At 52.9% G+C, this 16,695-nt stretch overlaps 1 protein-coding gene across 1 annotated transcript in view; it reads right to left on the bottom strand.

Moving 5' to 3' along the window:
- Positions 1 to 1,012: 1,012 nt before the first annotated feature.
- Positions 1,013 to 16,695, bottom strand: part of ankfn1a (ankyrin repeat and fibronectin type III domain containing 1a) — an 82,029-nt gene continuing 66,346 nt past the window's right edge. Inside the window, exons 12-17 of the mRNA XM_068004553.1 lie at positions 15,245 to 15,411; positions 12,962 to 13,109; positions 9,902 to 10,070; positions 8,044 to 8,210; positions 4,284 to 4,497; positions 1,013 to 1,915 (exon numbers count right to left, since the gene is read on the bottom strand). Coding sequence (XP_067860654.1) covers positions 1,185 to 1,915; positions 4,284 to 4,497; positions 8,044 to 8,210; positions 9,902 to 10,070; positions 12,962 to 13,109; positions 15,245 to 15,411 — 1,596 coding nt within the window. The 3' untranslated portion in view covers positions 1,013 to 1,184. The remainder of the gene's footprint in view (positions 1,916 to 4,283; positions 4,498 to 8,043; positions 8,211 to 9,901; positions 10,071 to 12,961; positions 13,110 to 15,244; positions 15,412 to 16,695) is intronic.

The raw sequence follows: 16,695 nt of genomic DNA on the forward strand, positions 1-16,695 counted from the left end.
CCCACTGGACCACACCGGACCGGACTGGACCACACCGGACCGGACCCCACTGGACCACACCGGACCGGACTGGACCACACCGGACTGGACTGGACCACACCGGACTGGACTGGACCCCACTGGACCACACCGGACCGGACCGGACCCCACTGGACCACACCGGACCGGACTGGACCACACCGGACTGGACTGGACCCCACTGGACCACACCGGACCGGACTGGACCACACTGGACCACACCGGACCGGACCGGACCCCACTGGACCACACCGGACCGGACTGGACCACACCGGACCACACTGGACCTCACCGGACTGGACCGGACTAGACCACACCGGACCGGACCACACTGGACCACACCGGACTGGACCGGACTAGACCACACTGGACCACACCGGACCGGACTGGACCACACCGGACCGGACCACACTGGACCACACCGGACCGGACTGGACCACACCGGACCGGACCACACTGGACCACACCGGACTGGACCACACCGGACCGGACTGGACCACACCGGACCGGACTGGACCACACCGGACTGGACTGGACCACACCGGACTGGACTGGACCCCACTGGACCACACCGGACCGGACTGGACCACACCGGACTGGACTGGACCCCACTGGACCACACCGGACCGGACTGGACCACACTGGACCACACCGGACCGGACCGGACCCCACTGGACCACACCGGACCGGACTGGACCACACCGGACCACACTGGACCTCACCGGACTGGACCGGACTAGACCACACCGGACCGGACCACACTGGACCACACCGGACTGGACCGGACTAGACCACACTGGACCACACCGGACCGGACTGGACCACACCGGACCGGACCACACTGGACCACACCGGACCGGACTGGACCACACCGGACCGGACCACACTGGACCACACCGGACTGGACCACACCGGACCGGACTGGACCACACCGGACCGGACTGGACCACACCGGACCGGACTGGACCACACTGGACCACACCGGACCGGACCACACTGGACCACACCGGACCGGACTGGACCACACTGGACCACACCGGACTGGACCGGACTAGACCACACCGGACCGGACCGGACTAGACCACACCGGACCACTCCGGCCAATGTGTCCACTCACCCCTGGCCATCGAGCCCTGTTAAATCTCCGTCCTCTGCTCGGTGGGTGTCTATAGGACGCTGCTGAATATATCGGTGGCCTGAGTGTCGGACAGTTGGTCACAGTCGGTCTCCCGGGTGGTGCTGCTCGGGGAATCGTCCTCGGGGTCAGCCGGCTGCGGCCCACAGATACCCAGGGTCCAGGAGCCGCCCCCTGGGCATGGTTCCACCAGGATCTCGCGGACATTCAGCGTTGCCTCCCCACTGGTCACTTGCACGCTCCGGGGGAGACTCAGCCTGTCGGGGGGGCAGCAGGGCGGTTTAGGGAAGGGGATCACCAGGGCCGGAGCAGCAGAGCCCCGGGGCAACTCTGACCCCTGCCCATGAGTGTAAACTCCCTCGGCCAGGCTGAGAGCCGGGCTCTCCCGGTGACAGCGCAGCCACCGGTGGTGATTAAAGTGAGGCAGGGGCGTCCCTCTCTTACTCAAGAAGCCGGACTTCCCCCCACCGCTCCTGCCCACTCCCCCCACCTCCGGGCCCCCGCCACCCCCCACCACCCGCTCACTCTCTGCCCGAAAGCTGCCCTTCTCCCCGCAATCCTCCGTCAGCTGCAGCTGGTGCACCTGTAGAACATCAGGGGCACTGCCACTCAATCCAGAGCCGACCCGCTGCCCCAAGTCAGAGGCCGAAGAGTGGAGCAGGTCCAGGTCCCTCGGGCTGAGCGCCTCACTCGAATCATAGTCACTGTCCGTGGGGAGAAAGACCTCGGAGCATCCCTCATCCTCGGAACAGGGCTGGGAGCCTGCAACACACAGGGACACGTCATCGGGACCTCCTCACAGCAGCACCCAGTGGCCCCTCACTCCCGCCCGGCCCCTCGCTCCCGCCTGGCCCCTCGCTCCCGCCCGGCCCCTCGCTCCCGCCCGGCCCCTCGCTCCCGCCCGGCCCCTCGCTCCCGCCCGGCCCCTCGCTCCAGCCCGGCCCCTCACTCCAGCCCGGCTAACATCGTCACTCCTCACCTGAAGGGGATGGCGGTCAAATTGTTCTTTGGCCAATCAGCCGCTTGATTTGATTTCTATAGAAAAGGAAGTCATGCTGCTGATTCGATACCAATTTCACCCCTGCTGGAGTGAGGGCACCGGGCAATGGGCACTGGGCACAGGTCATTGGGCACTGGGCATGGGTCATCAGGCACTGGGTAATGGGAATAGGTCATCGGGCACTGGGCAATGGGCACGGGTCATCAGGTGCTGGGCAATGGGAACAGGTCATTGGGCACTGGGTAATGGGAACAGGTCATCGGGCAATGGGTCATCAGGTCATCGGGCACTGGGCAATGGGCACAGGTTATCAGGCACTGGGTAATGGGAACAGGTCATCGAGCACTGGGCACTGCGTAATGGGCACAGGTTATCAGGCACTGGGCCCCGGGCAATGGGCATGGGTCATCAGGCACTGGGCACTGGGCAATGGGCATGGGTCATCAGGCACTGGGCAATGGGCACGGGTCATCAGGCGCTGGGCAATGGGCATGGGTCATCAGGCACTGGGCAATGGGAACAGGTCATCAGGCACTGGGCACGGGTCATCAGGCACTGGGCAATGGGCACGGGTCATCAGGCACTGGGTAATGGGAACAGGTCATCGAGCACTGGGCACTGGGTAATGGGCACAGGTTATCAGGCACTGGGCCCCGGGCAATGGGCATGGGTCATCGGGCACTGGGCACTGGGCATGGGTCATCGGGCACTGGGCAATAGACATGGGTCATCAGGCACTGGGCAATGGGCACGGGTCATCAGGCACTGGGCAATGGGCATGGGTCATCAGGCACTGGGCAATGGGCATGGGTCAACAGGCACTGGGTAATGGGAACAGGTCACTGGGCACTGGGCAATGGGTCATCAGGTCATCGGGCACTGGGCAATGGGTCATCAGGTCATTGGGCACTGGGCCCTGGGCAATGGGCATGGGTCATTGGGCACTGGGCAATGGGCACGGGTCATCAGGCACTGGGCAATGGGCACCGGTCATCAGGCGCTGGGTAATGGGCACAGGTCATCAGGCGCTGGGTAATGGGCACAGGTCATCAGGTGCTGAGTAATGGGCACAGGTCATGAGGCACTGGGCACTGGGCAACAAGCACTGGGCAATGGGCATGGGCACTGGGCAACAGACAATGGGCAGTGGGCAGCGGGCACTGGGCAGTGGGCAGCAGGCAATGGGCACCCTCTGGTAATTCAGCCTGGGTCAAAATGTGGGACTGATTCAGCAATAATTTGTTCTTCAGAATGGCAACAGATTCTGGTGACGCTGTGCCAGCTGTTATTCAAAAAGCAGCTGTGCAAAAGGGCAATTAGGGATGGGCAATAAATGCCGGCCTAGCCAGCGACGCCCACATCCCATGAACAAATTTTTAAAAAGTCTAGAAACATAGGAACAGGAGGAGGCCATTCAGCCCCTTAAGGCTGTTCCGCCAAATGGCATTCTGGTTTTATACACAGAGGCACTGAATATAAAAGTGAGAAAGTGGTTTTGAATTTGACGAGGATTTGATCAGATCACAGCTGGAGGAGTGAGAGATTCCTTTGCAGCACATGACAGGAAAGGGAGCAGAGACGAGTGACTGGACTGATATCAGAAATGAGAAGTTAAACTTAGGAAGGGAAGCTCGAAAATTAGGGATTTGTTATGGAACAAAGAAGGTTGAGGGGCATTGATTGGAGGGTTTCAAAACTCTGGAAGGTTTTGAGAGGATGAATAATGAAAGGGGGTCACCACTGGTTGGTGAATCGGTAACAAGGGAAACAGACTGAGGATTCTCACTGGTTGGTGAATCGGTAACAAGGGAAACAGACTGAGGATTCTCACTGGGAGACGAAGCAGTGATTGTAGAAGATGGAAAGTTTACCCCAAGGTGATACTGAGGCAGAGAATGTAACACCATTTAAAAGGGAACTGGGTAAGGATTTGGAAAGGGAAAATATGAAAGGATACATGGAGAGGGGAAACGGGACTCGAGTGGAGAGGTCCAGTTGAAGTGCTAGAACTGGGACAGGTGTGATTGGCTGAATGGCCTCCTACAGTGCCTGTACTTCCTGTGATCTGTCCCCTCCCTCCCTGAGATCGAGAAGCCAGCACAGTCAGTGAATGATTTCCACGTCCCTCACCGCTCACAGCTCTCCTTTGACGAAACTCTGGTGATGGTGATGCAGACGGCAGGAAGTCCATGTGAGAGGACGTGGAATCATTCTTCCCCTGATCAGCCTCCTCTGATGAACTGATGAGCCACGTGATTGGGAGGCCTCCGGAAGGGTGTTTGTAGCGGGCGTACTGCAACACGTCCATAATCCACCGCACCTCACGCCAAATCACATCGAGTTGCTGCAGGAGAAGGAAGAGGAAATGTCACAGATACCGGCACCCTCACCTGTACCACACCTGTACCACACTCCCTCACCTGTACCACACACACCCTCACCTGTACCACACACCCTCACCTGTACCACACCTGTACCACACTCCCTCACCTGTACCACACACTCCCTCACCTGTACCACACACACCCTCACCTGTACCACACACCCTCACCTGTACCACACCTGTACCACACCTGTACCACACTCCCTCACCTGTACCACACACACCCTCACCTGTACCACACACACCCTCACCTGTACCACACCTGTACCACACCTGTACCACACACACCCTCACCTGTACCACACACACACTCACCTGTACCACACCTGTACCACACTCCCTCACCTGTACCACACACACCCTCACCTGTACCACACACACACTCACCTGTACCACACCTGTACCACACCTGTACCACACACCCTCACCTGTACCACACCCCCTCACCTGTACCACACACACCCTCACCTGTACCACACCTGTACCACACACCCTCACCTGTACCACACACACCCTCACCTGTACCACACCTGTACCACACACCCTCACCTGTACCACACACACCCTCACCTGTACCACACCTCTACCACACATGTACCACACCCCTCACCTGTACCACACACACCCTCACCTGTACCACACCTGTACCACACACACCCTCACCTGTACCACACCCCCTCACCTGTACCACACCTGTACCACACACCCTCACCTGTACCACACACACCCTCACCTGTACCACACCTGTACCACACCCCTCACCTGTACCACACCTGTACCACACACCCTCACCTGTACCACACCCCCTCACCTGTACCACACACACCCTCACCTGTACCACACCTGTACCACACACACCCTCACCTGTACCACACCCCCTCACCTGTACCACACCTGTACCACACACCCTCACCTGTACCACACACACCCTCACCTGTACCACACCTGTACCACACACACCCTCACCTGTACCACACCCCCTCACCTGTACCACACCTGTACCACACACCCTCACCTGTACCACACCCCCTCACCTGTACCACACCTGTACCACACACCCTCACCTGTACCACACACACCCTCACCTGTACCACACCTGTACCACACACTCCCTCACCTGTACCACACACACCCTCACCTGTACCACACTCCCTCACCTGTACCACACCCCCTCACCTGTACCACACACTCCCTCACCTGTACCACACCCCCTCACCTGTACCACACCTGTACCACACACCCTCACCTGTACCACACACACCCTCACCTGTACCACACCTGTACCACACCTGTACCACACCCCTCACCTGTACCACACCCCCTCACCTGTACCACACACACCCTCACCTGTACCACACACACCCTCACCTGTACCACACCTGTACCATACCTGTACCACACTCCCTCACCTGTACCACACACACCCTCACCTGTACCACACTCCCTCACCTGTACCACACACACCCTCACCTGTACCACACACACCCTCACCTGTACCACACCTGTACCACACACCCTCACCTGTACCACACCCCCTCACCTGTACCACACACACCCTCACCCGTACCACACCTGTACCACACACCCTCACCTGTACCACATTCCCTCACCCGTACCACACCTGTACCACACACACCCTCACCTGTACCACATTCCCTCACCTGTACCACACCTGTACCACACTCCCTCACCTGTACCACACCTGTACCACACTCCCTCACCTGTACCACACTCCCTCACCTGTACCACACCTGTACCACACACCCTCACCTGTACCACACTCCCTCACCTGTACCACACCTGTACCACACTCCCTCACCTGTACCACACACTCCCTCACCTGTACCACACTCCCTCACCTGTACCACACCTGTACCACACACCCTCACCTGTACCACACTCCCTCACCTGTACCACACCTGTACCACACTCCCTCACCTGTACCACACACTCCCTCACCTGTACCACACACTCCCTCACCTGTACCACACCTGTACCACACTCCCTCACCTGTACCACACACTCCCTCACCTGTACTACACACACCCTCACCTGTACCACACACTCCCTCACCTGTACCACACTCCCTCACCTGTACCACACCCCCTCACCTGTACCACACTCCCTCACCTGTACCACACACCCTCACCTGTACCACACTCCCTCACCTGTACCACACCTGTACCACACTCCCTCACCTGTACCACACACTCCCTCACCTGTACCACACACACCCTCACCTGTACCACACTCCCTCACCTGTACCACACACTCCCTCACCTGTACCACACTCCCTCACCTGTACCACACCCCCTCACCTGTACCACACACACCCTCACCTGTACCACATCTGTACCACACCCCCTCACCTGTACCACATTCCCTCACCCGTACCACACCTGTACCACATTCCCTCACCTGTACCACACCTGTACCACACTCCCTCACCTGTACCACACTCCCTCACCTGTACCACACTCCCTCACCTGTACCATACCTGTACCACACACCCTCACCTGTACCACACACCCTCACCTGTACCATACCTGTACCACACACCCTCACCTGTACCACACACCCTCACCTGTACCATACCTGTACCACGCAGATACACACACTCATCTGTACCACACAGAAACACACACACTCACCTGTACCACACCTGTACCATGCAGATACACACGCACTCACCTGTACCGCACACCCACCTGTACCACACCCTGTACAATGTAGACACACACGCACTCACCTGTACCACACATTCACACACTCAGCGTGGGTTACAGGATAGTGACCAGGGGCAGGAATTGTATAATATATTCTGATATTCTGTTACTCTGTGTGTGAAATCTCACATCTCACCCTGGAGTTGTCAGCGATCCTGCTCTGCAGTGTGAGAAATGGCAGCAAAATAATCATACAGACCACCAGCGGCTCGTATTGGTACAAGACGTGTGCAGCAACAGACCAAGTATGTTGGAGCTTGATTCAGTAGAATAACAGATACCCGGGAGTGAGTTACAGACTGGAATCTAATCGAGGGGTTCGGGGGGTTTATATATAGAATAACAGATACCCGGGAGTGAGTTACAGGCTGGAATCGAATCGAGGGGTTCGGGGGGGTTTATATATAGAATAACAGATACCCGGGAGTGAGTTACAGGCTGGAATCTAATCGAGGGGTTCGGGGGGTTTATATATAGAATAACAGATACCCGGGAGTGAGTTACAGGCTGGAATCTAATCGAGGGGTTCGGGGGGGTTTATATATAGAATAACAGATACCCGGGAGTGAGTTCCAGACTGGAATCTAATCGAGGGGTTCGGGGGGGTTTATATATAGAATAACAGATACCCGGGAGTGAGTTACAGGCTGGAATCTAATCGAGGGGTTCAGGGGGTTTATATATAGAATAACAGATACCCGGGAGTGAGTTACAGACTGGAATCTAATCGAGGGGTTCGGGGGGGGGGTTTATATATCCAATAACATTCTGCCCTTCCTACCTGCACGGAGTCCGACACCTCCTTGTGCCTCTGTTTTGCTGAGAGAAGCTCTTCATCAGAAATGGCCTCCCTCAAGGCCTGCTGGGAAATGAGTGAGTCTAACTCCAGCAGGGCTGACACACGGCAGTAAACACTCATGAACTTTTCCCTGTAGGTGCAGAAGTGAACTGGGGGGCAAGAGAGGGATCAATGAGACTGCGCAATGTGGCAGAGTGGACAATCCCCGTAACCCACCATCACCCCTCCCTTGCACCTCATTAATAGACACACCCTGAGATGCTGGTCCCAACTAGGAATTTACGTCACAGGTACAGTCAAAATGTGGATCTTAAGATGGAGTTTCTGTACTGGGTGCAGTTAGACTGTAGACAGTGAGACTGTAGCAGGAGTTAGAAACATAGAAACACAGAAAATAGGAGCAGGAGTGGGCCATTTATTAGACATGGTGCAATATTTATTATACATGATGCAGTATTTATTATACATGATGCAGTATTTATTAGATGCAGTGCAGTATTCATTAGAGGTGGTGCAGTATTAATTATATGTGGTGCAGTATTAATTAGATGTGGTGCAGTACTTATTAGATGTGGTGCAGTATTAATTAGACATGGTGCAGTATTAATTAGACATGGTGCAGTATTTATTAGACATGGTGCAGTATTTATTAGAGGTGGTGCAGTATTAATTAGACATGATGCAGTATTTATTAGATGCAGTGCAGTATTAATTAGACATGGTACAGTATTAATTGAAGATGGTGCAGTATTTATTGAACATGGTGCAGTATTAATTAGACATGGTGCAGTATTTATTGGACATGGTGCAGTATTAATTAGACATGGTACAGTATTAATTGAAGATGGTGCAGTATTTATTGGACATGGTGCAGTATTAATTAGACATGGTGCAGTATTTATTGGACATGGTGCAGTATTAATTAGACATGGTACAGTATTTATTGGATATGGTGCAGTATTAATTAGACATGGTGCAGTATTTATTGGACATGGTGCAGTATTAATTAGACATGGTGCAGTATTTATTGGACATGGTGCAGCATTAATTAGACATGGTGCAGCATTTATCAGGCATGGTGCAGTATTAATTAGACATGGTGCAGTATTTATTGGACATGGTGCAGTATTAATTAAAGATGGTGCAGTACTTATTAGACATGGCGCAGTATTTATTGCACAAGGTGCAGTATTTATTAGCCATGCGCAGTATTAATTAAAGATGGTGCAGTATTTATTGGACATGGTGCAGTATTTATTAGCCATATTGCAGTATTAATTAAAGATGGCGCAGTATTTATTGGACATGGTGCAGTATTTATTGCACAAGGTGCAGTATTTATTAGCCATGCGCAGTATTAATTAAAGATGGTGCAGTATTTATTGGACATGGTGCAGTATTAATTAAAGATGGTGCAGTACTTATTAGACATGGCGCAGTATTTATTGCACAAGGTGCAGTATTTATTAGCCATGCGCAGTATTAATTAAAGATGGTGCAGTATCTATTGGACATGGTGCAGTATTTATTAGCCATGCGCAGTATTAATTAAAGATGGCGCAGTATTTATTGGACATGGTGCAGTATTTTGTGGGCGTGAACAGTGCATGTGCAGTCTGCTCACCTGCATCTCAACGCATTCCAGAGATAGCAGCCAATATCATGTGGAAAAAACATTAAAAGAAAAGGCTCGAGACGTGGAATTCAATATTAAAAACCACAAGAGACTCTGTTGCCCCCCCTCTTCCCAGCATGCACCCCTCTAATGCCAAGTGAAGTGACCAGTTAGCGGACTCCATGTGAAACAGAGGTTTCTATATAAATATATATACATATATACCCAGCTCAAACATCTGGAGCGGCAGGTTGAGAAAGCTGGAGTGTGGGGTGTAAGGATTAGCTTGGCCAGGAGCAGTGCAGACCGAGTCGGAAGATGGTAGCAGCAGAAGGAAGGAGACATTGTGACCCAGCTCCAGGACCTCCTGCGTGAACACACGGAACTGCTTGGCCTGCAAATTGACAAATGAATTTATGAGAAACACCAGAGAAAATTGCAGTGTCACGCACAGATACAGAGTATTGTATTCACCGGCAAAATGACCATCGCAGCACAGTGTCCAATGATAACATTCAAACCCCCCAAACACTGCCAGGGGCAGTCGGAGCCCAGAGTCCAAACCACTATCGCACACAGACAAAGTAATCTAGAGCCACAGTATAGAGAGAGAGCGTCACAGTGAGGGGTGTGGGGTATATCAGAGTGTTACAGTGAGGGGTGTGGGGCATATCAGAGTGTTACAGTGAGGGGTGTGGGGTATATCAGAGTGTTACAGTGAGGGGTGTGGGGTATATCAGAGTGTTACAGTGAGGGGTGTGGGGTATATCAGAGTGTTACAGTGAGGGGTGTGGGGTATATCAGAGTGTTACAGTGAGGGGTGTGGGGTATATCAGAGTGTTACAGTGAGGGGTGTGGGGTATATCAGAGTGTTATAGTGAGGGGTGTGGGGCATATCAGAGTGTTACAGTGAGGGGTGTGGGGTATATCAGAGTGTTACAGTGAGGGGTGTGGGGTATATCAGAGTGTTACAGTGAGGGGTGTGGGGTATATCAGAGTGCTACAGTGAGGGGTGTGGGATATATCAGAGTGTTACAGTGAGGGGTGTGGGGCATATCAGAGTGTTACAGTGAGGGGTGTGGGGTATATCAGAGTGTTACAGTGAGGGGTGTGGGATATATCAGAGTGTTACAGTGAGGGGTGCGGGGTATATCAGAGTGTTACAGTGAGGGGTGCGGGGTATATCAGAGCGCTACAGTGAGGGGTGTGGGATATATCAGAGTGTTACAGTGAGGGGTGTGGGGCATATCAGAGTGTTACAGTGAGGGGTGTGGGGTATATCAGAGTGTTACAGTGAGGGGTGTGGGGTATATCAGAGTGTTACAGTGAGGGGTGTGGGGTATATCAGAGTGTTACAGTGAGGGGTGTGGGATATATCAGAGTGTTACAGTGAGGGGTGTGGGGTATATCAGAGTGTTACAGCGGGGGTGTGGGGTATATCAGAGTGTTACAGTGAGGGGTGTGGGGTATATTAGAGTGTTACAGTGAGGGGTGTGGGGTATATCAGAGTGTTACAGTGAGGGGTGTGGGATATATCAGAGTGTTACAGCGGGGGTGCGGGGTATATCAGAGTGTTACAGTGAGGGGTGTGGGGTATATCAGTGTGTTACAGTGAGGGGTGCGGGGTATATCAGAGTGTTACAGTGAGGGGTGTGGGATATATCAGAGTGTTACAGTGAGGGGTGCGGGGTATATCAGAGTGTTACAGTGAGGGGTGCGGGGTATATCCGAGTGTTACAGTGAGGGGTGCGGGGTATATCAGAGTGTTACAGTGAGGGGTGCGGGGTATATCCGAGTGTTACAGCGGGGGTGCGGGGTATATCAGAGTGTTACAGTGAGGGGTGCGGGGTATATCAGAGTGTTACAGTGAGGGGTGTGGGGTATATCAGAGTGTTACAGTGAGGGGTGTGGGGTATATCAGAGTGTTACAGTGAGGGGTGCGGGGTATATCCGAGTGTTACAGCGGGGGTGCGGGGTATATCAGAGTGTTACAGTGAGGGGTGCGGGGTATATCAGAGTGTTACAGTGAGGGGTGTGGGGTATATCAGTGTTACAGTGAGGGGTGTGGGATATATCAGAGTGTTACAGTGAGGGGTGTGGGGTATATCAGAGTGTTACAGTGAGGGGTGTGGGGTATATCAGAGTGTTACAGTGAGGGGTGTGGGGTATATCAGAGTGTTACAGTGAGGGGTGTGGGGTATATCAGAGTGTTACAGTGAGGGGTGTGGGGTATATCAGTGTGTTACAGTGAGGGGTGTGGGGTATATCAGAGTGTTACAGTGAGGGGTGTGGGGTATATCAGAGTGTTACAGTGAGGGGTGTGGGGTATATCAGAGTGTTACAGTGAGGGGTGTGGGGTATATCAGAGTGTTACAGTGAGGGGTGTGGGGTATATCAGAGTGTTACAGTGAGGGGTGTGGGGTATATCAGAGTGTTACAGTGAGGGGTGTGGGGTATATCAGAGTGTTACAATGAGGGGTGTGGGGTATATCAGAGTGTTACAGTGAGGGGTGCGGGGTATATCAGAGTGTTACAGTGAGGGGTGTGGGGTATATCAGAGTGTTACAGTGAGGGGTGTGGGGTATATCAGAGTGTTACAGTGAGGGGTGTGGGGTATATCAGAGTGTTACAGTGAGGGGTGTGGGGTATATCAGAGTGTTACAGTGAGGGGTGTGGGGTATATCAGAGTGTTACAGTGAGGGGTGTGGGGTATATCAGAGTGTTACAATGAGGGGTGTGGGGTATATCAGAGTGTTACAGTGAGGGGTGCGGGGTATATCAGAGTGTTACAGTGAGGGGTGTGGGGTATATCAGAGTGTTACAATGAGGGGTGTGGGGTATATCAGAGTGTTACAGTGAGGGGTGTGGGTTATATCAGAGTGTTACAGTGAGGGGTGTGGGGTATATCAGAGTGTTACAGTGAGGGGTGTGGGGTATATCAGAGTGTTACAGTGAGGGGTGTGGGGTATATCAGAGTGTTACAGCGGGGGTGCGGGGTATATCAGAGTGTTACAGTGAGGGGTGTGGGGTATATCAGAGTGTTACAGTGAGGGGTGTGGGGTATATCAGAGTGTTACAGTGAGGGGTGTGGGGTATATCAGAGTGTTACAGTGAGGGGTGCGGGGTATATCAGAGTGTTACAGTGAGGGGTGTGGGGTATATCAGAGTGTTACAGTGAGGGGTGTGGGGTATATCAGAGTGTTACAGTGAGGGGTGTGGGGTATATCAGAGTGTTACAGTGAGGGGTGTGGGGTATATCAGAGTGTTATGGGAGCTTCACAGTACCTGGTGCTGAGGGAGGTTGATCTGTCTGAGCAGAGCTTTCGCTGCTGCCTGTAATTCGAAGAACAGCGTTGACTGGGGTATTGTGGGGTCCACCACAGTATTGAGTGAGTCAGAATCCGACATTCTCTGCACCCACTCCCAGTCCTCCCTGTAGACAAGCAAGAGTTAATGAGCTGCAGATCTTCACAGCCCAAAGATTTTTCTGGACATTTATAGAATCACAGAATCGTACAGCACAGAAGGAGGCCATTCAGCCCATCGAGCCTGTGCCGGCTCTTTGAAAGAGCTATCCGATTAATCCCACTGCCCCCTGCAAATATTTTCCCTTCAAGTATTTATCCAATTCCCTTTTGAAAGTTATTATTGAATCTGCTTCCACCGTCCATTCAGGCAGTGAATTCCAGATCAGAACAACTCACTGCATTAAAAAAATTCTCCCCATTTCCCTCCTGGTTCTTTTGCCAATTATCTTAAATCCGTGTCCTCTGGTCACCGACCCTCCGCCACTGGAAACAGTTTCTCCTTATTTACTCTCTCAAAACCCTTCATGATTTTGAACACCTCGATCAAATCTCCCCTTAACTTTCTCTGCTCTAAGGAGAACAATCCCAGCTTCTCCAGTCTCTCCACAGATGTATAGATTTGAATTTGTGGGAATCCTGTTACTGGATTAGAATATGTCGGTGTGGGAGTACCGCCCACATCTGACTCCAGGACATTGGGTTTAGTTTGAGGCACTGGTTTCAGGGGCAGTGTTTCTCTCCCCGCCTCCCAGCACCGCTCCCTCCACACACCATTTCCATCCAATCCCAATCCCAAACTCCTGGGAGGAGCCTGCCCTTGTAATGCTGCAGGAGTGACATCCCGCCACTACGTGCCTTCAGGGAGCAGTGGGAAACGTTACTCCCGCTGGCAGGAGAAAGCAGGAGGCCCCGTCACTGATCACTGAAGGCATGGTTGGGGATTGTTGCCAAGGGCAACCTGTCACATTCAATTGAAAACAAAGATAACAAATGGTTTCAAGACCTTCACTGAACTGCAGGTGTACATTGGGTAGAAATTGTTATCCATGGGAAACGGGCCCCAATTTAACGCAATCTGTGCAGGTGTTGGTCCCACTGCTAAATTTGCAGGGTCCATTTGTTATGCGTCCCGGGCGGCCGCCTAAAACAGCCTGTTGACTGTGTTAATGAGGGGCCTAACACTCGTTGAAAGAGCCTTTCGAGTAATTGGGCAGTCCTGCCTCGGGCCTCGGGCCTGGGGCCTGCTCCGATCGGGCCTGGGGCCTCGGGCCTCGGGCCTGGGGCCTGCTCCGATCGGGCCTGGGGCCTCGGGCCTCGGGCCTGGGGCCTGCTCCGATCGGGCCTGGGGCCTCGGGCCTCGGGCCTGGGGCCTGCTCTGATTGGGCCTGGGGCCTCGGGCCTGGGGCCTCAGGCCTGCTCTGATTGGGCTTTCTGGCCGTGGATGGCGCTTAGTCAGCGGTCGCCATCGAGAAGGTTAATTTACTTTAAGGTGGAGCCAGGGGGAGCGGGTGGGCCCCTCCCGGATCCACAGCACTGCTGCCAGCCTCTGCCGGCTGCAAGTTTCCTGGAGTGGGGCATCCTGCGATGGGCCCCGTTACTTGGGCTTGTTCCTCACCCTTTCGGCCCTGTAACTTGCTGGAAGTGCGAGCTGATAACTGGTGCGATGAGGGTAAAGGGGCATCAGGACCTCAGCCAACGGCGGGACCAACAGTCTAAATCCTTAAACAATGAGATTTAAGGATTGAGAAAGAAACAGAGGAACGACGGAGAAAGAAATCGGGTGAATTCGAGTCAAATCAGGTACAGAAAGAGAAATAAAGAGAGGGAAAGAAAGATTGGATTAAGAGAGAGAAAAGAACAGAAAGGAAAAGTGAGAAAAAAAATGTTTAAATTATAAATTTGACATTTTAAAACCGTCCAGGAACAGTTTACTCCCTGTGGGAATGAGAGTCCACAGTTTAAATTGTTCCCTTTCTGGGCGGGAGAGGTTGAGTGAACATTGCAGGAACTTAAATCTCCTCATTAAAAGGGTCCTTACGCTGTTAAGTACCAGCCCTAACCTTCTGCGGCGAGTTTAATGGGTAATTAATGCAGCAATTTCTGGAAACTGACGGGGAGGTTGAGGACGAGCTGCCGTTTTCACAAGGCGAACGGCGGAGCAGAGCAATTCACGGGAATCTCTTCCTCGCACAAGCTCCTGGACAGTTTACACATTAATAACAGCGAGTGTCACTAAACTCACCGTTACTTAAACTCTTACCTGGAAACATTGCTGTTGTCTCGCACCTTACTGTGGCAAAGCATGTTGGGCAGTCTGTGAGGGACCAGAACCTTGATCTGATCCACAGAACTGCAGAGTTTTAAGAAGCCTAAATAAAGGCCGGGGCCCAGCCTCTGCTGACTCCGCTTCTGATAGGTCAGGACATCCTGCATGGGACCAAGGCAGAAAATGTCACTGCATCGGGTGATTTATTCCTCTGGGCATTGACTTCAACAAAAAACGAGACGGGTTAAACAGGAACACAGAACATTCTCACCACAATCAAATAATCTCAAATCTTTTAAAGAAAATTTAGATCAAGGGCCATGTGGAGAAACCGTTTGTACAGGAGGGGGTGGGGATGGCCAATCAAAGGTGAGCACAGAGGCATGATGTTCCACATCGTATTGTACAGGAAAATATTCAGTACAGCTTTACAGGAGAAGGGAGGCAGCAGGAGACAGTTCCCAGGGCAGGTACAGCATGGGTTAGATACAGAGTAAAGCTCCCTCTACACTGTCCCATCAAACACTCCCAGGGCAGGTACAGCACGGGTTAGATACAGAGTAAAGCTCCCTCTACACTGTCCTATCAAACACTCCCAGGGCAGGTACAGCACGGGTTAGATACAGAGTAAAGCTCCCTCTACACTGTCCCATCAAACACTCCCAGGGCAGGTACAGCATGGGTTAGATACAGAGTAAAGCTCCCTCTACACTGACACATCAAACACTCCCAGGGCAGGTACAGCATGGGTTAGATACAGAGTAAAGCTCCCTCTACACTGTCACAATAATGTGTCTCCCTCTATTTGTGGCCCTACATCATCGGATGAACATTTCCATTCCATGCACCAGTTCCAGTTTTGCCTGGCGGAGTCAGATTGACAACTCAGTGTTATTATTGTTTGAGAGTGAGTAGTTTTTTCTGTAAATTGTTTGAATGTGGGTTTTTTGACTGCGGGTAGATTTACTGTGAGTAGTTTGACTTTAAAAAAAATTCATTCATAGGATGTGGGCGTCGCTGGCGAGGCCGGCATTTATTGCCCATCCCTAATTGCCCTTGAGAAGGTGGTGGTGAGCCGCTGCCTTGAACCGCTGCAGTCCGTGTGGTGACGGTTCTCCCACAGTGCTGTTAGGAAGGGAGTTCCAGGATTTTGACCCAGCGACGATGAAGGAACGGTGATATATTTCCAAGTCGGGATGGTGTGTGACTTGGAGGGGAACGTGCAGGTGGTGTTGTTCCCATGTGCCTGCTGCCCTTGTCCTTCTAGGTGGTAGAGGTCGCGGGTTTGGGAGGTGCTGTCGAAGAAGCCTTGGCGAGTTGCTGCAGTGCATCCTGTGGATGGTACACACTGCAGCCACTGTGCGCCGGTGGTGAAGGGAGTGAATGTTTAGGGTGATGGATGGGGTGCCAAACAAGCGGGCTGCTTTGTCCTGGATGGTGTCGAG

This window comes from Heptranchias perlo, chromosome 23, assembly GCF_035084215.1.
Source record: "Heptranchias perlo isolate sHepPer1 chromosome 23, sHepPer1.hap1, whole genome shotgun sequence".
Lineage (NCBI taxonomy): Eukaryota > Metazoa > Chordata > Chondrichthyes > Hexanchiformes > Hexanchidae > Heptranchias > Heptranchias perlo.